Source organism: Haliotis cracherodii, unplaced genomic scaffold (genome assembly GCF_022045235.1).
Source record: "Haliotis cracherodii isolate W230 unplaced genomic scaffold, xgHalCrac1.p SCAF_13, whole genome shotgun sequence".
NCBI lineage: Eukaryota > Metazoa > Mollusca > Gastropoda > Lepetellida > Haliotidae > Haliotis > Haliotis cracherodii.
The window spans coordinates 37,505,178-37,532,678 of NW_027266268.1; the positions used below are offsets into that span (position 1 = coordinate 37,505,178).

The 27,501-nt window shown below is 41.6% G+C and overlaps 1 protein-coding gene across 1 annotated transcript in view; it reads right to left on the minus strand.

Moving 5' to 3' along the window:
- Positions 1-27,501, minus strand: part of LOC139459899 (ras GTPase-activating protein nGAP-like) — a 288,254-nt gene that overhangs the window by 55,905 nt on the left and 204,848 nt on the right. Inside the window, exon 9 of the mRNA XM_071241619.1 lies at positions 25,286-25,330. Within this exon, the coding sequence (XP_071097720.1) occupies positions 25,286-25,330 (45 nt within the window). The remainder of the gene's footprint in view (positions 1-25,285; positions 25,331-27,501) is intronic.

The window sequence follows — 27,501 nt, forward strand, 5'->3', positions numbered from 1 at the left end:
ACATCCTCCCCATAGCACAAGGACAGGGCAGTCTACATCCTCCCCATAACACAAGGACAGGGCAGTCTACATCCTCCCCATAACACAAGGACAGGGCGGTCTACATCCTCCCCATAACACAAGGACAGGGCGGTCTACATCCTCCCAAAAAACACAAGGACAGGGCGGTCTACATCCTCCCCATAACACAAGGACAGGGCAGTCTATATCCTCCCCATAACACAAGGATAGAGCAGTCTACATCCTCCCCATAACACAAGGACAGGGCAGTCTATATCCTCCCCATAACACAAGGACAGGGCAGTCTACATCCTCCCCATAACACAAGGATAGAGCAGTCTACATCCTCCCCATAGCACAAGGACAGGGCGGTCTACATCCTCCCCATAACACAAGGACAGGGCGGTCTACATCCTCCCCATAACACAAGGACAGGGCGGTCTACATCCTCCCCATAACACAAGGACAGGGCGGTCTACATCCTCCCAAAAAACACAAGGACAGGGCGGTCTACATCCTCCCCATAACACAAGGACAGGGCAGTCTATATCCTCCCCATAACACAAGGATAGAGCAGTCTACATCCTCCCCATAACACAAGGACAGGGCAGTCTACATCCTCCCCATAACACAAGGACAGGGCAGTCTATATCCTCCCCATAACACAAGGACAGGGCAGTCTACATCCTCCCCATAACACAAGGACAGGGCAGTCTACATCCTCCCCATAACACAAGGACAGGGCAGTCTACATCCTCCCCATAACACAAGGACAGGGCGGTCTACATCCTCCCCATAACACAAGGACAGGGCGGTCTACATCCTCCCCATAACACAAGGACAGGGCGGTCTACATCCTCCCCATAACACAAGGACAGGGCGGTCTACATCCTCCCAAAAAACACAAGGACAGGGCGGTCTACATCCTCCCCATAACACAAGGACAGGGCAGTCTATATCCTCCCCATAACACAAGGATAGAGCAGTCTACATCCTCCCCATAACACAAGGACAGGGCAGTCTACATCCTCCCCATAACACAAGGACAGGGCAGTCTATATCCTCCCCATAACACAAGGACAGGGCAGTCTACATCCTCCCCATAGCACAAGGACAGGGCAGTCTACATCCTCCCCATAACACAAGGACAGGGCAGTCTACATCCTCCCCATAACACAAGGACAGGGCAGTCTACATCCTCCCCATAACACGAGGACAGGGCAGTCTACATCCTCCCCATAACACAAGGACAGGGCGGTCTACATCCACCCCATAACACAAGGACAGGGCAGTCTACATCCTCCCCATAACACAAGGACAGGGCAGTCTACATCCTCCCCATAACACAAGGACAGGGCAGTCTACATCCTCCCCATAACACAAGGACAGGGCAGTCTACATCCTCCCCATAACACGAGGACAGGGCAGTCTACATCCTCCCCATAACACGAGGACAGGGCGGTATACATCCTCCCCATAACACAAGGACAGGGCGGTATACATCCTCCCCATAACACGAGGACAGGGCGGTATACATCCTCCCCATAACACGAGGACAGGGCAGTCTACATCCTCCCCATAACACAAGGACAGGGCGGTATACATCCTCCCCATAACACGAGGACAGGGCGGTATACATCCTCCCCATAACACAAGCATAGAGCAGTCTGCATTCTGACCATAACACAAGGACAGGGCAGTCTACATCCTCCCCAGCAATGGACGATGCACAAGTCTACAGATCCCCTCTCTTCAGAAACAGACCATCAACAAATAGAGAAGCAGGCCACAGCCTCATCACTGAGCCAGCTGGTCAAACAACCTCATCACAGCATCCTCTAACAAGACAAGACATAAAACAGCAGCACCGGCATGCACATCCATCACCCCATCAACCCTACCTGCTACAGCATCCTGAGTCTCAGTCGTGCATCTCCGTACATCCCTTCCACAACCTGTACATACATACACACACTCCGCATCTCCTCTGCCATCTCTATTGTCCAGCCATGGCGATCACTACCACCTGTCACCAGAGGGCTTTGCACAGCCAGGCCACAGGGCCATCGTAAGCTAGTGGGAAGACACAGCCCTGATGTTAGCCGATCAAATAGTACCGGTGTTTTTGTGTGCTGGCCTTCTTGTTTTAGATGTACGCCTGGACGGTTTCTAAACCATTTCACCTGCTGGGTTTGCAGATACGCCCGCTGGGAGAGAGCTGGACGAGGTTGAGAGATTACATCGCAAGATCATTGATATTAAAACATCCTTCGAGAGAAGAAGAGCGTGCATATTTTCTTGTCCATAAATCAGTCTTGGACAGGGACCCCCACCAGTGATGTCACATTACCCTAGGAGGCAGTTTCCGCCAGTGTTTGACACAGGAAGGATGGCGACACACAAATCATTTTTGTGTTTTAGGTGCTTATATTTAGTTCACGACAAATTATTTCTGTTTGAATATTATGAGCAATTGAGAGTAGTTACCTTGAATTCACAATAAAGTATCACTCTTACCATCCGACAATTTATTACCATCGGACAATTTATCAAATTCATTCAAAAGTGGAACAAACCTAATGGGTTTTTTTAAAGCTATGATCGTTAGCTCTAATGATCGAGGTTGTGGGGTAGCCTACTGGTAGAAGTGCTCACTTGTCACACTGAAGACCAGGGTTTAATCCCCTATATGGGAAAAATGTGTGAATGCCATGGTCACCGTTACTGGGATATTGCTGGAATTTTGCTAAAATGGGTGTTAAAAAAATGCTCACTTTCACTCTTAAGATCAAGTTTGTGGCATGTCGAATGAGGGGTATGATGCACTCTCAACCCTAATGACAGAAACCATTTTTAATTACCATTATTTTTTTACAAAAGTGATGACAAAAATTTCGAATACTTCAAGTACAAACGTAGACAAGATGATGCAGAAGTAACAAGATCTTAGTACCTCAGTAATACACCCTTAGTAACACCACGTCTCCACAACAAAGAAGTCTTAATGAGCCAATCCAATCTGTCTGAGCATCCGTCAATGTGTCACACACTCTAACTAGTGTGCTCACGATTTCCTATCACTCTAGCTTAGCCCCTTCACCATGAATCCCTCACATCATATCAACAGATATACATTACTCCATTTAATCCACAAAGAGCTATTTTGCTGCTGGAATGTTCGAAATAATCGAACACCAGTGTCATCAAATTTCAGCCCCCAAGAGAATTCCATACATCATGTAGTAAAGCACTGACAGTAATATCTCAACCAACTACCTGATAGGTGTCCAAAATCCATCATAGTTACGTCTCACCTTATCACTATGTTTACCTCAGACAATTTTCACAAAAATAAGACACATGATACACAAATCTGTCAATACTAATCGAGTGGAAGAGTCATCGTCATGCAAAACACATCGAGATGTCAACACATATTTAAAGGGCTATCGACAGTACGCATGTATGTACAGTATATGGAGGCCGGGCTCCATGGCCTCATCAAGGCCTCGTCACCAACCCTGGGGTCAGTTTCACTCATTAGACACTTTTATCACTGTAACTGACCCTAATGGTAGAATAAATGGGCCCATAATGGCCGCCGACACTCCTAGTCTAAACTGTTTACACTTTTACAAGTCAGATTTCTATCTTAATGGAAAAGGCTTAAATTCTCCTTCTATGATTAACCAGAACATTTGGGTGTCATAGTTCTAGTTCCTGTGTGTAGTAAACATACATCATGTTGTCTTTGTGTTTGGAAAATAATACGCACCTGTGCTGAACAAGTGAGCTAAATACATGCCACACATTAAACACTTGGAACACAATGGCTGATTCCAACACCAGCCTGTCACAATTGCTATTCCACTTATAACTTTAAGAAAATAAAACAATCATGTCATATTTATAAAACTATCTATTAAGGGCATGATATCTGAAGCTCTATTATTTTTTTTCTCCAAGTCTGAATCAATCCTGAGTCACATGTTTTCCAGTTTTGCGTCCACGTAAGAACCCATCAGAAATACAGACAACCGACTGACGAGAAGACGGAATAACATACCTTAGAATTTTAAGTGTGATCCTGAGAATCATGGCCTAGGTATTGTTGATAGAAGGACCTCCACTTATAACATGTACTTGTATATTAAGGAAGAAGGACAGGAGCACCAGGAAGAGGAACCATCCTCTCTCCAGCAGGGAAGGCCACACACACTAGACACTACACATACATACAAAACATCTAAGATGAGTAAATGAGTGAGTGAGTGAGTGAGTGAGGCTTTATGCTGCAGTGAACAGTTTCCAATGCATCATGGTATATCATTATGATGTGGGAGTAGAGCCTGACATTGGGATCTGAACCCAGGATCATAGGATCCTGGCATACCTAAGGGACACAACTCTGTTCTTTCTCAGTACACTCAATACAGGTTCACTCGATACAGCAGCAGCAGCAGCAGCCCGTATAGCTCTTATTGTGTTGCAATCAACAGAGTGATTGGATTGTGGCTGGAGTGGATTATTACAGCATCCACAGGGGATTCATCAATTTCTAAGATAAATTAACATGCAGCTCAGGGTTATGTCCCTTTGTCATAACAGGATCTGCTGGTCATAGGTCCAAATCCAAGATTTGAGCAAATTATGATCCTTGGTCTTTCAGCAATGAATCATACGGCAAAACCGCTCTCCAAAGTTCAAAGAAAACAAATTTCCTGACACATATATAATATTAAAAATGAAGATGACAAAGAATAGGTTGATCATGGTCAAAAGTCAGGACTCAAGCAAGTACCATTTCTGCAATACTGATCCTGTCAGGCTTATTAATGTCAAATGTTTAAATACAATACATTAAATATATCTGACCATTGTACCACTGAGGGACAAAACCTATTTTTCCTCTTAAAGTTAACTGGAAAACAATCACGATACCCCTGAAAGGTTCACCTGTCTCTGAACCTTCAACTGTCTCAGTCACTATATGGCTGAAATAATGCCGACATGACGTTAAACTTTAACTCACTCACTCACCTTCAGCTGTGCCAGGTACACAGACATGTCATCTGGCCACACGCGATAATGATGTCCTCAAGAGCCGGCAAACAAGCACCCCACCTGAGTCCTCCCAGCATCAATAACAGACAATTTGTCCAGTAATCAGCCCCAGCAACAACCTCCCACCACTCTGATAGTGCTCCATGCCAGCGTTAAGTACCATATAGATCCTGCATTGTCAGACAGCAACAGTTGGGGGCTCTCCGAGACCCTCCAGGAGACTCCTCCCAGTCAACACCAGACCCCCCACTGACCTGCAGTAGACTTCAAAGGGTGGGTAAGTGAGGGACTAATTAACCTAATTACAGCTAATTGTGGAATCTGGCTGACTGGGGTGTCCTAGACTAATAAAAAACTGGAGTGTTTTTCTAGCAGAGCAAGAGACATCTGTAGTGTATAGGGTTGCTATGAGTATTCCCTTGATGAGAATTGACCATCTCACACAGCAATAGGCCTGTAGTGTATAGGGTTGCTATTAGTATTCCCTTGATGACAACTGGCCATCTCACAGAGCAACATGCCTGTAGTGTATAGGGTGCTGTAACTATTCCTGGAAGACAACCGGCCATCTCACAGAGCAACAGGCCAGTAGTGTATAGGGTGCTGTAACTATTCCTGGAAGACAACCGGCCATCACAGAGCAAGAGACCTGTAGTGTATAGGGTGCTGTAACTATTCCTGGAAGACAACCGGCCATCTCACAGAGCAACATGCCTGTAGTATATAGGGTGCTGTAACTATTCCTGGAAGACAACCGGCCATCTCACAGAGCAACAGGCCTGTAGTATATAGGGTGCTGTAACTATTCCTGGAAGACAACCGACTATCTCACAGAGCAACAGGCCTGTAGCATATAGGGTGCTGTAACTATTCCTGGAAGACAACCGGCCATCTCACAGAGCAACAGGCCTGTAGTGTATAGGGTGCTGTAACTATTCCTGGAAGACAACCGGCCATCTCACGGAGCAACAGGCCTGTAGTATATAGGGTGCTGTAACTATTCCTGGAAGACAACCGGCCATCTCAGAGAGCAACAGGCCTGTAGTATATAGGGTGCTGTAACTATTCCTGGAAGACAACCGGCCATCTCACAGAGCAACAGACCTGTAGTGTACAGTTTTGCCATCACCGCCACCTGGATGAGAACTGGCCATCACAGGATCATCCAACCATGGTCCAGTTTGCCAGGTCTTGTTGTCAGTGACAGGTACAGTTCCACGCCTCCACACACTTACGAGCGATACAACATTCTCCTCTCTATTATACACTTACACAACCAATACACGGCCGTTCACAGCCATACTTCAAGGGTTGGAATTACCTCCAGACAGACAGACAGCATTTTCAGCTGGCGACTTCACAGAAGGCTAAGTATCCTTCAGAGGAGGAAAGGCACCCAGCCACACAAATGTAAATATTTGCAGGGAACAGCTTCACGGTGACTAACACACTTTAACAATTTATTAATAGCACTTCTTTATGCGAACACCTGGAGTCATCACTTATTTTCAGTAATCCATTATTTTCCAATGGAATATGTTTCAGTGGACCATCGAGATTGTTTATTCTCTGGAATAATGTTTTATATACATTTGCAAAATTCTTGAAAAAATATATCAGGAAATGTTACAATTAAAAGTGTTTTTTTCTGTACATTGACTTCACAGATGCAAGCTAATATATTTTCCGCCTGAGATCTCACTTTTTTATCAAAAGGTAACTTCCTGAGAGTAAAACCATGTGGCCATTATACCTCAATATTGCATTTCCTTAGGATCTTGATGAATGACAACAGGACATTAAATTCAATAAGTCGGCAAATTGAAGAATATACTACAATATCTTGAATCTTGAAACAACTAAATTGCATGTCAGTATTCGTGAGAGCTTAATCTAAAACTCAGATCATCATTTGATTATTTTAGCTAAAAGAAAGTAATTGCCACTTGAAGGTTTACACAGGAGACAACAAAATCAAAGTTCTATAAACATTTCTGTTGTAAAGCTTTCTCCATGTTTATAAACATTGTCTTCAGCGGCCCTTGAGTTCCCAGACAAGGCTGGTAGAAGGGCTTGAGTCACACGTGTATGAGGCGTGTGTGTGTGTGTGAGGCGTGTGTGTGAGGCATGTGTGATGTGTGTGATGTTTGTACATTCAAGAATTAACAGCATTACACAAATAGTCAGATGACAGATTACCCTTTATAAAATAATCTTTCTCAATATAGTGAGTAGTTATCAGAGATACTTTGATTGAGCCATCCACAGAAAGTCCCAGCTTCAATCGGTTTGAGGCTTCAGATGCTGAAATTTCCTACGCTCTTGAAGGACAGACCGAGGGATGAGCGAGAAGAAATATCACTAAGAACATGATTTATTGTGTGAAGTTCAGCACAAGTGATCTTATTATTATCAAATAATCAACATCTGCATCATCCCTTGTCAACTCCGGACTAGAGCAGGTCCCCTAAGAGGCGGTCCAATGGATCTGGTGCTGAGGATCAGTGAATGGTTGATAGCCTGCCATATCAAAGCCCAACAGAGGTATTCGCTGTTCACAATATCAATCACTGGACCATCTGAGCAAGACTTGAATATGTGCAGACGCCATTTAGCTGGAATATTGCTGAGTGTGGCGTTAAACAACAAACAAACCATTAAGAGAGGGAATTTATGGATTTTAACTTCTTTATTATGAGGAACACAATGTTTCAGAGTAAGCACCTCCTCCACCTCCCCTGCAGGAGAAAGCGCAGTGGTGACCGTGCTCTTCAGTTTGTGTATTGTAATAGTGAAGCAGGTTGGACTGAGTGGTCAAGCTGTGAGACTAAGACCTAGGGATTAAAATGGAAGTTGTAACAAAATTTATACTGGGGATAACACTTTCTTCGAGTTGAGTCCTGTTTGGGATTCAAACCAACATTCAACCCAAAGAAGAACGAGAAACTGTACTTTACTAAGAAAGTGTTATCTGAAATATCACATTTGTTACATTTGATCATTCTTGAAATGGCATTGTGTGTTCATAACATACAAGCTGACATTAAAATACACATGATGATAAATACATTATTACATACAACTTGTGTATCACTTCTAAATGCCATTCAAAGACATGAAACAAACATTATTCCAATATTAATCACATCCTGTAATTCCATCGGAAGCTTAGGCTCAGCAGGCCGTATAGTATTTAGCTGTGTCAACGTAATCTGGCTGCAAGATTTACAACACTGTCACACAGTTGCTGTCCAGTCTGCCTCGTCATCTGTCACAGGTTAATGACAAAACAACACCAGCAGCCCTATCACTTGTCCAGAGAGAGGTTTAGCCACTAGCAGGCACAATGGGGCTGTTGAGGATCTCGGCTTCCAGGCAGCCAATCCATGGACCAGTAATGACTGGGTACTTATCCCTCCGTCTTCAAAGCAGCGGACACGGACACTCATTACTCCGGTGCCAGAAGGTGTTTGTCTTGGAGTCTTGGATGGAGATAATATAGATTTACTCCGAATAAATATTTTGGGTAGGACCTCGACTCACTGAGAGGGTAGGCGATATGTTGATGGAGAGTGGTGATACTCATGTCGGATTCACTAGTCATTTGGGCAGGTCTTGTGTCACTATTAAGATCTAGTGTGGCTCCATGTGCTTCTGGCTACATTCCAGCAATATCTCTAGGGAGGATAACAGGAAGGAGTCAGGCAGTGTATGGTTGGGAATCAAACCCGGGTCCAAGTGTGACAAGCAAATGCTTTAACCACCTGGCTACCAACTGTACCCGCATCTAGACATGTGAGTGAGTGAATATGGTTTTATGCCGCTTTTAGCAATATTCCAGCAATATCACAGCGGGGGACACCAGAAATGCACTTCACACATTGTACCCATGTCGGGAATCGAACCCGGGTCTTCAGCGTGATGAGCGAACGCTTTAACCACTAGGCTACCCGACCACCCCACCTAGACATGTGGGCAGCCTGTCTTGTTGTGAGATTTGTTAGAAACCAACTTAATAAAGGCCCTTCATGATATGAAGTGATCGTGGGAACTGCTTTTGAGTGGTTATTTTTCAAGGTATATCATGGTGGTCTGTAATCATTGCTGACACACATCACGTGGTTGGTAGTGTAAGCATGGGTCTACAAGACTGGGTGTAATCTCACACATGTATAGCAGACATCAAATCATGTACTCATGTAAGGGGTGAGTGAGTGTGGTTTTACATCGCCTGTAACAATATTTCAGCAACATCAAGGTGGGGGACACCAGGAATGGTTTCACACATTGTACCCATGTTGGGAATCGAACACAGGTCTTTGGCGTGATGAGCGAACACTTTAACCACAAGAATACCCCCCTCTCACCACTAATGTAAAGAATTAAACCTAAGTAAACAACAATTTGCTTCTAATAAGACAAAGACAAGCTGAGGATGTGAAACAAATGGGGATTCTAGGTTTTATTAGATCCCCAGAAACAAACCTATGCTGGCCGTGAGAGGTGACTAAATGGATCAGGTGGTCATGTGATATTCATACATTTCAGACGGCCATCCTCTCCAAAAACTAACTTCTCCGTCAGATACCTGTTTATACCAAGTAGCCATCTTGATTTGCAGCTCACTCAGACACTACAAACAAGACACTGAAACAAGGAAAATGGATTACATCAAACACTTGCCATTATGTCTAACTCCCCTACTTTCCAGCTAAACCCCTGCAGTGGTCCCAACATGATACTTGGCACACAACTGATAACAGTTAAACCAATTAAAGAAAATTATAAGCATCATCTGGTATGTGCATCAAACTTGGTCTAATTTCCCTGATGTACAGTTCCTGGTATTGTTACAGTGCAGTGAGCCACGCTTCATACACAGGTACACTGGTGCTTCTTTTGAATGGCGGGAAATGTTGGTATTCATTCTAATGGCCATCAAAACTCCATTAAGAACACATCAGGGATGTTTTCAAGCAGAATTCCTTCACAATAGAGTCTGCTATAGGTTGCCACAGGCTCTGTCATAGGGTTGTTGTTAATTCCCTTCAGTATATATATGCTACCTGTCCCAACCACCTGTCGTTAATAACAACGCCCTCGTGTCCTGTGCGTTCACGTCCCATATATTCTGCACATCGTGGATTTATTGGTTCGACTATGTGACTTGAATCGTGTCACAGTACGAGGAGGTTCAGATGGGTGAATTTCACATCAGTATGTTCATCAATGCGTTGTCTTTCCATTAGTGATGATAATCCTAGCAGTGGCCCCATTGGGGAGCCAGGGAGGGGGTCAGTAGGTCCATCCACTGGACCCCATGGGGGCCTCAGGGGCATTATGGGTCTTCGGCCCCTGTGCTGGTGGACCCCATGGGGGCCTCAGGGGCATTATGGGTCTCCAGTCCCTGTGCTGGTTTACCCATGGGGATTCAAAGGCATAGGGAGTCGTCAGTACCTTATGCTTGTCTCCCTGTGGGATTCAGGGCAGAGGAATTGGTGTGTCTCAAGCATGTCCCCCTCCTGGGATTTAAGGGCAGAGGGGGTCGTCAGTACCTCATGCTCGTCTCCCCCGTGGGACTTAAGGGCAGAGGGGGTCGTCAGTACCTCATGCTTGTCTCCCTCCTGGGATTTAAAGGTCAAAGGAGATCATCAGTACCTCATGTCATTCCTCTTCATTTCAGGACAATTGCAGTTAATTTCCCCATTTGTTTTGTAAACAACCTCTTTGTCACAATATAACAATGAAGAGACACATTTCCTAAAAGTTAAGTCTTTAAACAAAAAAAAAATTCCTTTTGCAGTTAGCATTATATAACAGTTAAAGTTCCATTGTTTTGTCCTTTTGTGTGTCATGGCCCTGTCATTAACGACAACAATTCTGCCATTGACAATGTGGCAAAAAAGAAACATTACCATGTAAATTACACCATCAATCCCACCTTATCAAATAACGTAACAGCATTGAGTCTACACAGGTCTCGCAGTCAGTAACACATTGTGTGATTCCAAACACACAGCTATCAAACAGATTGCTAATTCTCAACATCCAAACATTGATTTCACTGTTTCCCCAAAGATTTACCAACATCACTGAGAGAGTCAAGGCTAACCAACCTGGGTAATCACAGGCTTAAACAGACAATGCTGATGCAAGCAAAGCTTCTGACTTGGCAGGAGGTCGAACACCAAGTAACTAATTACCTTGCTCGTTTTCAGAGACAATAAGTTGGGCGATGGATGACGATGCGTATGTGTTGCGCCCATCTGGCAATGATCTCATCGCGTATTAGCCGAAAGGCCAACAAATCAGGAACCAGAGACTTCCCTGACAGTCGTCTACAAACACAGCTCATCTCGCCCATTGATGAAGCCAGTTACTCGAGATGCAGGATACACTATATTTGTAGTGATTTGTTTACCAGTATGCCACAAACTGAGCTCAGATACCCGAAAAATTAAAAATAGATTCAATATCAAGTGTCTTAAAGTTTGTGACCATCCATGAGATACTGTATTCGACATAATAAGCCCCCAGGGCGCTACCAAAATTAGAAATGGGGGGAACTTATTAGAATATTGTTTTGTCGAAAAACAACAGGGTTGAAAGATCGTAAATTTCCAGGTTTATGCTGACAGCCTGAAATGTTTAAATATGACATAGATTTTTCCAGAATCTAATTTCCCATAATTAAGGATGCATATCACACACGTATTATACATGAATAAATAAGTCTTGTGTACATTGATCAATCGGAAGGGGAGCTAATTGGGATTGTCCACTAGCCGATATATCGGCAAATATCGCCGATTTAATTAGAGCGGGGCACTTATTACATTGAATACGGTAAGGGACCTTATGGTTATGACATTTTGACTTTTCATCATATTGTAAAACTGCAGCATCTTCAAAACACGCAAATACAATTCACAAACTTCAATTCATATTTATTACAGAGATAAATGGTATCAAACATGGCTATCCTCACTGAAGTAAGTTGACGTCAAACGTCTTTATGATGTCATAGAACAATTGTATCCCAGCACCCATAAGGTCCCTTTGCTCCAAGAGGGCCCATTATGTTTCGATATATCTACCTATTTGGTACTGAACTCACACATTCTATTGACAAAATGGCAGATTGGATGATCGAGACAAAGAAATAATATCTTTTTGACATGAGCCTTTAAACATTTCCTGCCTCCCTATCTTCCATGTACTAAATGTCAGCCTAAACAAGACACCCCCAACACACGGAGTGTCATACCATGCAAATATATTCAGTACCGATTTGTCTATACATGATGCTAATCTTCTTCAATGTACAAGATGTCAGCCTAGCTCCTGGAGAAAAATAGGTTCATTTTCAGGTGGGAGGATAGATTCATATCTATGAGGATGCTGGTGTGGTTTGAGAAGTCTCATCGCAACCACCGCCTTTCTCCATTCTACATGCAGACATTATGAATATACTATGTAGATCAATGTCCTCGAATATAGGTATTCACGCACACTGCGACACAGTGACAAGCAGAACAGTTGTGTACAAATAATATAGTATCTGTGGAAACAGTGTCACAAGGTAGTCCAGTCAGACGTACATTACATATCACCCACATCATTGAAACAAATCTGTCTAATATGACAACACAAGCAATGAGCCCAGGACATCGACAGCAACATCACATCTCGAACCAAGAAGCAAAACTCACCAATTTGAAGCCGACACACTAGTATCCCAATCCTGGCCCGACTATTCACAGGGTATCACAGACACAGAGCAGGAGCTGGTCCCTCCTCCTCCTCCTCCCACTGCAACATCTGTCGTGATGGACGCCCAGATTTCCTGGACAGTCAGTGTCTCAGCTGGGGCTGCAGACGACATCAATGTCTTGTCCCACTTCCCGGTGGAGGTAATGGACACCGAGCTGTCTATGTCAGCTCTTGGCACTCAAACCAGGTCTGTACACCCTGCTCTGGCCCTGTAGAGTCCCAGCTCGTCCCAGCTATGTCCCAGCTATGTCCCAGCGATGTCCCAGCTATCTTCCTGCTACTGCACTACATTGTAGGTACAGTCTCACAATGTGTCTCCGCCAACACCAAACTTTCATCTTTCCATTCTCCTCGCAGCTCTTGGGTCGATGCTAAAATTAGCACGGCGCCAGCTCATTAGCAATAATTAGCAAGTCTGCCAGTAACAATAGCCGTATACTGCGGTAATTCATAACTCTCTCCGAGCTGTCAGGCAGACACTGAACATTGTTCGACCTTGTGATCATTGATGTGTGAAATCGGGTACGGAGTTTGTGTTTCCGACTGAATGGCACATAGGTAATACGCCCCCCACCTGACACAAGCTCCTTGCAGGGTTACGACGTCAACACCTGTTTATTGTTTATTCTGAATTGGCCTGTGGAGACTGGGCCTCGGAAATACAGAAGCACCATTCACAAATCTTATTTGTATGATTGATGTTTAAAAGACAGTTCAACTTCAAAGAGCAGTGGTTCCAATCAATATATCGTGAATGACTTCAAGCATGATACAGATAACATGTGATGATGTTTTGATGACAATAACAAGTTTATATATACACTTTCATTACCTATAAGGTCATGCAGTTTCTGCAGGCGTAGACGTTTGTCTTTTTTAAGACTAGTCCACTTTAGAAAACTTTATTTCACTAGATCTCAGGATGTGTAGCTAGGCCTCCTTAAACAAAAATAACACTGTTTAAATCAGTGTCAGTGTCAGTGTCAGTGTTAAAACTTCCAATTTGTAGCAAAATGGAAGTGTTAAGAGCTGCTTAAGAATTATAGCCTTTCCATGTCTTCAGCAGAATTTAGCAGTCTCGGGCTAGCCGAGTAGCATGAATTTCGAAGGCTGTTTCTGTAAAAAGCAAATCGTGAATAGAAATATCAATGTCCCGAAACACCTCATAAGGTACATCTCAGGACCACACACACTCACGTCTACACACTGGACCACACACACTCACGTCTACACACAGGACCACACACACTCACGTCTACACACAGGACCACACACACTCACGTCTACACACAGGACCACACACTCACGTCTACACACAGGACCACACACACTCACGTCTACACACAGGACCACACACACTCACGTCTACACACAGGACTACACACACTGACATCTACACACAGGACCACACACACTCACGTCTACACAGAGGACCACACACACTCACGCCTACACACAGGACCACACACACTCACGTCTACACACAGGACCACACACACTCACGTCTATACACAGGACTACACACACTCATGTCTACACACAGGACCACACACACTCACGTCTACACACAGGACCACACACACTCACGTCTACACACAGGACCACACACACTCACGTCTACACACAGGACTACACACACTCATGTCTACACAGGACCACACACACTCACGTCTACACACAGGACCACACACACTCACGTCTACACACAGGACCACACACACTCACGTCTACACACAGGACCACACACACTCACCTCTACACACAGGACCACACACACTCACGTCTACACACAGCGATACACAGGACACAAATGGCACACTCCTTGAAGGAGCAAATGTGACTGTTGCTCCCCAACTGAAGCCAAAGGTTCTAAGTGTTATGTCAATAAATCCTTTCTACCTCTATTCTACAGAGTTCTAAATTTGCTTCCGTAGCAACCCTAACAATGGACGCCCATGAAGACACTGTTCAATGACACTGTCGAGATCAATGGCATGTCTGGTACGTCTCAGATCAGATGCATCATTGCCAGACCGCAGGAATCGGTAAGAAGACAACCACAGCATCTCACAACATCAGACAGTATTGTCCTGTATTCTACCAGTGACACATAATCATTAAACTTGTTATGTAAGTTTTGGAGCTGTCCTATCGGTTGCAATATCGGGTGTTGTGAATCAATTGTGTGTATTAAAAATAGCGGTATTGAATTCTTTTCAAGGAATTGATTTGTCGGAAGTAAATGATAAAAGAAAACAAAAACACAAAGGCAACAGTGACCTAGACATTACTGTTACTGATACACTATGATTAGTGTCATGTCGAAATTCTTCAAATGATTTATTCATGACAATAATTTTGAGAACGAAGGATCTATTACAATGAGCAAAGACTATCGATATCACCTAAACATACCCGAATTCATTGCTAGCAACATTGAGACAGGTTGAGATTCACATATTGCCAATTTGCTGAGGACTTGCTTTTCATAAACCTTTACACCTCGATGCTACTTCTGTAAAACTTGTGTATTAGTCTTAAATAATTTTCCCAAACTTGGAATTTTCTCAACAAAACTCAGGATAACATTCTGTGAACATAGCTGAATTATTAATTGATTAGAAAATCTCATTTTCTTTACACGAACTTGTACTGTGAACAAAACATCAATGTTTTTTTGTTGGGATGCACCTGAATCAGTAAACATAGAGCATCAAATATCACTGTTTGCGGAGCAATTAATCAATCATATTAAACCCATCATTGGTCAAGAAATAATATTTTCCTACAACATACCTTTCTACCCCTGAGATAATTTCAAACTTTACAGCAGTTTAGTTCCAGCTGTCTGTCAGGCTGTCAATCACATTATTGACATGTTGCCAAAAAAACGTAAATTAATCATTTTTCAATTATGCCGTATTCCAACATGGATGACACATACCAAGGTTCGGTGAGTTTGTATGGCGGCGTTGTACACACAGCCGCTGACAAGAGACCGGAGGATGCTGGGACAAAGACAGGGTCTTCTCCTTTGTAGAGGTGAAAGCTGTCTCGTGTCACAGGCTCCTATTTCAGACATTATTCAATTGTCTTCGTTACATGTACGGTGCGTCCGAGGTGGAGGAATATTAAACTGAATATTTAGTGTTACTGCTTGAATAGACATCTGGAGTAATTTTTGTTTGGGGTTTGATCTGTGACAAAAATAAATAAAAAACAACGTACCGTATTCGACGTAATAAGCGCCCCGCTCTAATAAGCGCCCACGGCGATATTTGCTAATATATTGGCTTGTGAACAATACCAATTAGCACCCCTTCCAATAGATCAATGTACACAACACTTATTTATTCGCGTATTATACACACTCGTGTGTTATATGCACTCTTAATTATGGACAATTAAATTCTGGAAAAATGTATATCTCGTATATAAACATTTCAGACTGTCAGCTGAAACCACGAAATTTATCTTTTAACTCTCTCATTTTCACCAAAATAATATTCTAATAAGAGCCCACCATTTTTAATTTTGAGAGCGCCCTGGGCGCTTATTACGTCGAATACGGTATTTGCCTATTTTCTTTCTTTTCACTGCAAACATACCCCTTTCTACAGAACATCAAAATGTGTGCTCAGCTTAGGAACTCCCCGATTTAACATTAATACCCCCTTCTTGAAGCCTTTCATCACACTACAATCCACTGACTATATCTTAAAGTGATCCCAAACAAAAGATTTTTGTTATTATATTTATATACTTATTTCGACCAATTGATTTGAAGAAAACTTATCACACAACATTAAAAGGCAAAATATTCAATACATTGACGGAAATATTATTAATTATAATATTACATAAATTCAATTCAAACCATTTGATACTTTAAGCTTTCTTCCTTGAGGTGATGTAAACAAAACAATTCTCTCCTCCAATTCTTAATTCCTGATGCTGATTTCTAACGGAAAGGAGACTTGCTTTTCTATTATCTAGTTTCCTTTTGGCTTCATTAAGGATATTCCAGAGTTGTGGTGCAGGACTAACGGTGGCCTGACAGCTGATAGAACTGATGGTCTTGGAGCAGGTTAATGTGACTAATACAGTCACCTGGTCAGTCACGATGGGGCACCCGACCACCTCCAGTCACAGGACACAGCCATGTATCTGAGGGCAGGATGGCAGTCATGGTAATTGGCTGACTAATGCCATTGTTTTGAGAGGAAACAGCAGCTCCGGCTGTTTAGAAACAGCTTCCCATTACAACACTAACCTAGACTAACATTTAGTCTCTGAAATCTTATATTACACAATATCCTTCTTGACTCTAAAAATAAAAAATGTCCCTATGCTGGTGGAATAGAGCTAGCTTGAGCTGGCTAGACTTGCTTTTGTAAGCATTTCTAGATTATTATTTTTTCATAAAATAAATATATTCCACAGTCATGGTGCAGGACTAACACTAACCTAGCAGGGCTATATAATCTGATATCACACATCTAACCTAGCAGGGCTATATAACCTGATATGCTACATCTAACCTAACCGACTATATAACCTGATATCACACATCTAACCTAGCAGGGCTATATAACCTGATATCACATATCTAACCTAGCAGGGCTATATAACCTGATATCACACATCTAACCTAGCAGGGCTATATAACCTGATGTCACACATCTAACCAAGCAGGGCTATATAACCTGATATGCCACATCTAACCTAGCAGGGCTATATAACCTGATATGCTACATCTAACCTAACCGACTATATAACCTGATGTCACACATCTAACCTAGCAGGGCTATAGAACCTGATGTCACACATCTAACCTAGCAGGGCTATATAACCTGATGTCACACATCTAACCTAGCAGAGCTATAGAACCCTAGACTAACATCTAGTCTCTGAAATGAACATATCGTACAGAAAAAACAGTTGTACAATTATCTTAATAAAAATATAATAAAAGGGAGCCCAGTGATACTGCAGTAATCTAGACTTGCCAAACATTATAGACTTGCATGGGCTGTATTTGATATATATTTGTATCAGGGTCTGTAAGACAGACTAATAGAACCCTAGCTCAGGGGCACACACCCAGGGAGCACAGGGGCATAAAGGGGACACACCCAGGGATCATATTCACCTGTAATACCCAAATGGATATCCCCACAGACATAATTCCCATCAACAATCGCTTCCAGGCAACCAACAGATCAGGTTCCTAATCAGAATAAGACCCAGAAACAACACTGTAAAGTGGCTGGAAGAAGTAAAGGTAGTCAGGCAATCCAAATGGCAACTGTCCCATGTTCCAAAACAATGTGAACCTGCCCACAACATGGAGCATGTAGTTAGTAAACAGCCGGGTGTCTGGGACAACACTGACAGGAACAAGGCAAAGCTGTTCTCTTTCTGGAGTTGCTTTGTAGAGATGACCTTAAGGTCAAAGGTCAGATGGTGGCGGTCAGGTTGTGAAAGCAAAATAATTTCATCCAGAAATCATAAACATGTGAGAGCATGATGGGAATACGCAGGGGAGATCACTCCATGGGCACAAATACGCTTCGATATCATAAAGTGAATAACTAAGACTATTACACAATTCGACTACTACTCAAATCGAGCTATGAATTATCTATTGATACTTCTAATACTGCTTATTTACAAAAACTACGAGTCCCCATTTAATCTAAATTCCATGGCATTATCTGGACACAGCATTCAAGAAGCTATAGCCTTCAGGTCCCTCCAGACTTCTTCCTGTATCACGCCACAGATAAACACTCGCTGTACCAAGGACGAGGATTAACTGTAATTTTATTCTACAATGTTTTTCATCACGTCAGGAAATAAAACAGCCTCCTTCCTTACAGACTACTCCAGAAGAGCAACAATGGCTGACGACAAAGCTCCACTAATCCCTCCAGTCTGGTAAATATAGTTGCGATCCTGATAATCTTACACAAAATAACAAAGAATTTCATAATCCCCAATGTTGGTGTACACAAGAATTAAGATTTTTATCTCCGCAGGGGAATTGTACTTACAGTAGCTCCTGTAATAAGCAGCCTTGGCACTTAGAAAGTTGACAAAGGGAGTGCGTTTATTAAAACTATGCACTACAACTTGTTGTTGGAGATTGAGCGGTTCAGAACAAATTTGGTTCAAATGTTAATGAGTGAGTGAGTGAGTGAGTTGGGTTTAACGCCGCTTTTAACAGTATTCCAGTTATATCGCGGCGTGTCAGCATAATGTGGAAGGAAAGCCCAAAGTGATGCAGGTCTCAGACGTTTACCACTTCAGAGAAACCCACGAGCACGGGTATGGTGCTGACAAACCTAGAAACATAATCGGGGCGAACTGGGATTCGAACCCACAATCATAGGTTTCTGGCATGCCCAAGGGACGCAACTCTGCACAGCGAATCGCGGCGCCTTAGACGACTGGGCCACCCGTGCCCCCTCAAATGTTAATGAAACTCAAACATTTGTGTAATATAGTTACTAGGCAACAATATACTCCTACACTGCTGGTTTTCTCTAAAAGTCTGTAATATACACAAGAAAATACAGTCATGTAAATTGTCGAGCAAAGGAATGGGTGCTCATTAAGTGTACTGACAGATTAAAGCACAAGTTGGTTGGGGGCACATATTAGAACAGGGCCCTTAATACAGCAAATATGGTAAGTCTGTTAACAAGGAGAATTACGTTTTCTTGCACTATGCATTTTAACCGCCTAAAAAAGCAACTCAATTTCTCTCAAACAGACCCGAAAACAAAAATATCCAAAAACTACCAAGAAAGTCTTTATATCGTCAGTTCCGGGCTTGAAAATGGTGAGATTCTCTGGGCTAATTTCCACGATGTATTTAAAGATAATTCAACTAAAAAAAATTAAAATATTTTCATTTCAGAGAGTAATTGTCAGTCTAAACCCATGTCAGCAAAGTCAGTATGTGAATCACGTGCTCCTGATCCTATACTTAGTCATCTCCCATCATCCATCACAAAATAATGACAGGCAACATTGTGAAGATGCTGCCAGATGCATGACATCCCTATCTTTAGGAACAGATGTTAGGAGGTGTGCAAAAACAAGACATTTTTCACCTCAACTGTGCTACAAATAGCATCCACCACGCTCTAGGTGTTATGGCCAACATACTGTAACGGATAGAGGAGGGACTGTCTGACAAGCTGATTCTCACTGTATTTTAGGAAAAGCTTTCAGAGAACTTTGGTACATTGTAGTAATACACATACATGAGCTTAGTAAGAAATAGAACCATATTACTCTGATTTAAAAAAACTATATTTTTAAGTGATTTTTCAGTGAACCAAAATGATTTTTTAAATGAAATTTGTTCACCTTTTTAATTTGCATTAAACAATATAGCAAAATCTATATTTATGACAGAAATAAGTTTTATAGGAAAAAATAACCTGCAAAATCTCCAGAGTGTTAGTCGACATGAGGCACTAACATCTGTCAACTGATCGTGTTGTCAGAAAAGACTCTATCTCCCGTTAATTACGCCCCACCAGAATTATGTTCCACCCATCAGCCCATCAACCATTATCCAGCCTGTAACCAATATGGCTTTTATTCCACCTCATTAAAAGAGAATATCAAGAATACTCTCCACATCCAAATTCCACACATTTCGACATAAATCACTATTTTTACCAAATAATATCATAATTTCTACATTGTTCTTATGAATAGGGAATATTAAGACAAATATTGACAACTGTATAACAGATATTCTTTATTTCAAGCTGGTAATTTTATCAACTATTAAACACTTCTTTCCAACTTTCTTCCTATTATATCCACCATTCCCCTATTTGCAATATTTCTACTGTTACAAGTACAATCTTTCAGACCTTAGCAAACAGCTTTTGTCCAAAGACACAGACACTTTGTCTACATAACGCAACATTACCGAAAGATGTGGCAAAATCCTAGTTAAAAGGAGATGATGGCCGTCTCCACATCAGCTAGAGAGACAATTTGTCTGAGATGCTGAAGCGAGGCAGTGCTGTCCTGGTGTGCCCTAAGTGATGGGAAGGAAGATTGCCTAATGCCTTTCTGACTTTGACCATGTGCATAAAGCAACAATAGCCCTTTACAACTACTGTAGGTCTTCGTATGGCAGTTGTATGTCCTGGTGTGCCCTAAGTGATGGGAAGGAAGATTGTCTAATGCTTCCTGAGTTGGACCACATGCATAAAGCAACAATAGCCCTTTACAACTACTGTAGGTCTTCGTATGGCAGTTATATGTCCTGGTGTGCCCTAAGTGATGGGAAGGAAGATTGTCTAATGCTTCCTGAGTTGGACCACATGCATAAAGCAACAATAGCCCTTTACAACTACTGTAGGTCTTCGTATGGCAGTTATATGTCCTGGTGTGCCCTAAGTGATGGGAAGGAAGATTGTCTAATGCTTCCTGACTTGGACCACATGCATAAAGCAACAATAGCCCTTTACAACTACTGTAGGTCTTCGTATGGCAGTTGTATGTCCTGGTGTGCCCTAAGTGATGGGAAGGAAGATTGTCTAATGCCTTCCTGAGTTCGACCATATGCATAAAGCAACAATAGCCCTTTACAACTACTGTCGGTCTTCGTATGGCAGTTATATGTCCTGGTGTGCCCTAAGTGATGGGAAGGAAGATTGTCTAATGCCTTCCTGACTTGGACCATGTGCATAAAGCAACAATAGCACTTTACAACTACTGTAGGTCTTCGTATGGCAGTTATATGTCCTGGTGTGCCCTAAGTGACGGGAAGGAAGATTGCCTAATGCCTTCCTGACTTGGACCATGTGCATAAAGCAACAATAGCCCTTTACAACTACTGAAGGTCTTTGTATGGCAGTTGTAATGTTACTTTGGCTTTGTGCAGACTCCCCAAGCAAGTCGGGTCGCTCTAGAGATAACAAGATTCCATTATTCTCAAAATACCTGAACTAGTGTTGAACTGAAGCTGATAGTCATCAACTAATAATCCCAGTGTTCACTTTCAGAATTAATAATCTCTTTTAAAAATTTACATTCCCCTAACCAAAAAATATAACAAAGATATAACATTGATATTTCATGAAATAATATTGTGAAAAAATCATGAAATTTTCGTAAACCATGCATAATAGTATTTTGACATGTATGACTTTATCCATGTGCTATAGAAACAGTCCTTGATTTCTGAGATCAACAAGCCACTTTTTTCACTGGTTCTTAACTGAACATACACTTAAGTGAAGACCAACACCATCACAAAACTTCACTTTCCCATACATTTCCTGAGTCAATGAGTTTGGTAAACACCACCTTGATCAGTACCGGCATATCTGTTAAATCGCGCACACTATAATAATCAGCTACGTCCCAGCATGACAGATTGACATGGGAAAAACCCATAGTCATGCAAGTCATACAAGTTTTCCCACAACACAACACTAAATTGTTTGATAGGCATTACTTAGAAGTTGATGGATGACAAGATAGACATCGAAACGTCACTTTTCCCAGTATTAAAGAAGTTGTTATCCATAAAAATTGTGTCTATCTTAACACAACACTAATCTTGGATTCAACAACAAGTTAAGCAGTTACTGGACCCAACTTAGAGATCAGAATTCCAGCACCTCAGAATATTCAGGCACCAATGACTCCCCTGGCATATAGGCAGCCACTGGATGAAAGGAAGGGTCTGAACCAAACACACTGATATATATATAACAATCTTCAGAAGACACACAGTCATACACAAGAACAGTGGGCAAGTACGCTCCCCAAACAGTCGTTCTTATCTTTCAGGGGGGACACGGGTGGCCCAGTCGTCTAAGGCGCCGCGATTCGCTGTGCAGAGTTGCGTCCCTTGGGCACGCCAGAAACCTATGATTGTGGGTTCGAATCCCGGTTCGCCCCGATAATGTTTCTAGGTTTGTCAGCACCGAAGTGGTAAACGTCTGAGACCTGCATCACTTCGGGCTTTCCTCCCACATTAAGCTGACACGCCGCGATCTAACTGGAATACTGTTAAAAGCGGCGTTAAACCCAACTCACTCACTCACTCTTATCTTTCACCCTGCTTTACTCTTCCCCTTCACTCTTTGTAACAATGACCCTTCAACCTTCTTTTTTTTTATTGCTTAACACTGTACTCAGCAACATTCCAGCCATATGACAGAGTCTGTAAATAATCGAGTCTGGACCAGAGAATCCAGTGATTGACCTTCAGTCTTAATGGGATCTAATTATACACACTTATCTTGACAGCTGAAAAAGATTTCATGCATAATCAGACACTGACAAGTTTAAATCAAATGCAAATCATAAATACTTAAAGACATAATTGCTGGATCCTCCATACACCGATTCAGCACAGCAAGCACTGAGCCGATGTCACAGATGTTTATGATGAGGGGAAGACGGACAATGCACCAAGACATCAGCTGACTCAAACCTTTGGTTCAAGTGAGCTAAAACTGTCACAAATAATCACTCAAAATAACTAATTAATCACAAGCTCAAAATAAATACACATTGTCTTGAAGGAAACTGTTCCCTGAAATGTTGAGTACATTAAACGTCTGTGTTCATAGAGTGAATCATATAGGTCTGCATGTCGGTCTGCATGTAGGTCTGCAAGTAGGTCTGCATGTCGGTCTGCATGTCGGTCTGCATGTCGGTCTGCATGTCGGTCTGCAAGTAGGTCCGCATGTAGGTCTGCATGTCAGTCTGCAAGTAGGTCTGCATGTACTTCTGCATGTAGGGCTTTATGTAGGTCTGACCATAGGTGTGCAAGTAGGTCTGCATGTAGGGCGTTTCATAGGTCTGTATGTAGAACTGCACATACGTCTGCATTTAGGTCAGGTCTGCATGCAGGACTGTAAATAGGTCTGCATGTAAGGCTTTACATAGGTCTGCAAGTATGTCTGCATGTATGTCTGCATGTAGGGCTGCCAGTAGGTCTCCACATAGGGCTTCACGTAGGTCAGCATTTAGGGTTGCACATACGTCTGCACATACATCTGCATGTAGGTCTGCATGCAGGACTGCATGTAGGGCTTTAAGTAGGTCTGCACATATGCAGGTCTGCAGTTATGTCTGCATATAGGTCTGCAAGTATGTCTGCATGTAGGTCTGCACGTAGGGCTTTACGTAGGTGTGTGTATCTGGTGAATGTTGGCAAACACTACTGACATGCTGGCGGTAAACACATGCTGTAAATGTCACAGCTACTTAATGCATATCTACCTCATCATTATGCATCACAACACCAATGATGAATCAATCTTATCATGCTATTGTCTGTCCACATGCCAAGTCACATCAGCAATTATCCACACAATGTTAATACAACACACAAATGTTATCACTGAAATCATCAACATCCACATCTAGTGACAACACAATGTGAGCGGTTCAACACTGTCTCTCTCGCTTTTCTACAGCAGCATATCACTGAGAGAAGACCTTAAAGAAGTATAAAATGAATACAATTTAGGCATCAAACCAGGACCACAGCCACAATAAATAAGCACATTTCCTGCTTATCATGGGATTATCATAATCCCATCTAGTATCAGATTCCTATGTTCAGACATAACAGGTTAATGACGTTGCTGTGTTCAGAAATAACAGGTTAACGACGTTGCTGTGTTCAGAAATAACAGGTAACGACGTTGCTGTGTTCAGATATAACAGGTAAATTACGTTGCTGTGTTCAGATATAACAGGTAAATGGCATCGCTGTGTTCAGCTATAACAGGTTAACGACATCGCTGTGTACAGCTATAACAGGTGAACAATGTCTCTGTGATGTTAAGTCATGAGAGATGTGAAACCAGGAAAAAGCATGCAGCTTCTACACTAAGCATCAACACAAAACTGGGCACGTTTCAATCCTCATTTCATCACAAAAACATGTATGTGGGAGAATTAAGGACAATTGAAACTTATAAAATAATATTTATCAATGATATTAAGATTGTAGAAAGTACACTGATTGTACAGGTAGATCATTGCCGCTCTGAATGAACTGCAATGTTCAGGCACTGTAAGACTTCAAGACATCCAATCAGTGTCCAGTTTTGTGTTTTCATGTTAAAGCATGTTTGCATTCCACTCATGCAATATTGGTTATTATACAGGCTTGACCGCAGAATCTTGCAAATATTCACACACCAAATTTCATCAAAATCATTAATCTAAATCCCTTACTAACAGCTGATTTTCATGAACAGTAATTCCCCACCATTTAATTGACTCACAATAAAACATAATTACCATTATTTACGTTACTTTCTTATAAGTTTGGAACAATAGCTATTCTTGTGAGAAAATTTGATTTGTTCTCAAATTTGCTGTAATGTACATAATTTTACAAGATTCTGTTGCCATGGCGATGAAGTGATGAATTTCCTACCATGTATGATCATTCTCGGGTGTTCTGACAACACACTCACACGGGCTGCAGGGAAAAACAAGGGGAGGGTCAGTGACACAACCAACACAATCTCGACACAATGTGGCAGTGTTAGGCAAATTCACAACATTTACACCATTTTGGTGACATCCTGAAAAGCTTGAAATATCAAAAAGTCATATTTCTGGAGAATTGTTTGCATGCAAATATGAATTTAATTTTGAAATTTAGAAATCAATTCAATAATACCAATATATTAAATTTAATTTCAGTTTTCAGAAATTCAAATATTTTCTGGCCAAGAAATAACTAAATTAAGCCCTCTGTGTCTCTTGGGTGCAGCTGACATGAAATCAGTGCAATTATCATATTTTAAATATTAAACATTTTTATTCCCAAACACTTTGAAGTTGAATTCTTAAGTAAATCAAATAATGAATTAGAAAGAATTAACACCATAGGCGTTCTACGAACATCAGTTTAAAAAAAAAAATGATTACATATATGAGAATAGTTTCCTGAAGATGATGAATGTATGACAGCTAGTTGTAGCCCAACATCCCCAGTGCTACACAAGACCACATGTGCAGCACCTTGGGATGCATCTCAAGTGCAAAAGCTGCACGCCAGCCTAATACACATAAGCTACCAATACTATTTGCCTGTCAACTGCTGCCACATTAGCAGGAGGCTTCATGCAGACCCACAACAGAAATTCCCTCAACTTTAATCTCTGACTGTTGTACAAAAGCCAGCATGAATATCAAAGATTTGGATGTGTTTGGGACTTAATGCTAATCGGTATACATACAAGAAAGAATTTGGTTGTACTTCCATAAACAACAGAATCATATAACAGTATATCTTGAGTTCTGTCTGCATCCAATATTTAATTTATAATATATCTAATAGGTCATTGTTCATACTGTGTCATATACACCTCTAGTCACATGTCTCAAGTGCTCATACTGACTGTGCCATATACACCTATTGTTACATGTTTCAAGAGCTTATACTTACAGTGTCATACACACCTATTATCACATGTCTCAAGAGCTTATACTTACTGTGTCATATACACCTATTATCACATGTCTCAAGTGCTTATACTTACAGTGTCATATGCACCTATTGTCACATGTCTCAAGTGCTTATACTTACAGTGTCATATACACCTATTATCACATGTCTCAAGTGGTTATACTTACAGTGTCATATACACCTATTGTCACATGTCTCAAGTGCTTATACTTACAGTACCATATCCACCTATTGTCACATGTCTCAAGAGCTTATACTTACTGTGTCATATACACCTATTATCACATGTCTCAAGTGCTTATACTTAAAGTGTCATATACACCTATTATCACATGTCTCAAGTGCTTATACTTACAGTGTCATATACACCTATTGTCACATGTTTCAAGAGCTTATACTTACAGTGTCATATACACCTATTATCACATGTCTCAAGTGCTTATACTTACAGTGTCATACACACCTATTGTCACATGTCTCAAGTGCTCATGTTTACAGTGTCATATACACCTATTGTCACATGTCTCAAGTGCTTATACTTAGTGTCATATACACCTTTTGTCACATGTCTCAAGTGCTTATACTTACAGTGTCATATACACCTATTATCACATGTCTCAAGAGCTTATACTTACAGTGTCACATAGACCTATTATCACATGTTTCAAGAGCTTATACTTACAGTGTCATATACACCTATTATCACATGTCTCAAGAGCTTATACTTACTGTGTCATATACACCTATTATCACATGTCTCAAGTGCTTATACTTACAGTGTCATATGCACCTATTGTCACATGTCTCAAGTGCTTATACTTACAGTGTCATATACACCTATTATCACATGTCTCAAGTGGTTATACTTACAGTGTCATATACACCTATTATCACATGTCTCAAGTGCTTATACTTACAGTGTCATATACACCTATAGTCACATGTCTCAAGTGCTTATACTTACAGTGTCATATACACCTATTGTCACATGTCTCAAGTGCTTATACTTACAGTGTCATTTACATCTGTTATCACATCACTCAAGTGCTTATACTTACACTGTCATATACACCTATTATCACATGTCTCAAGTGCTTATACTCACAGTGTCATATACACCTATTCTGCTTATTGTGCTTATACCTATTGTGACATATCCATATATTATCATATGT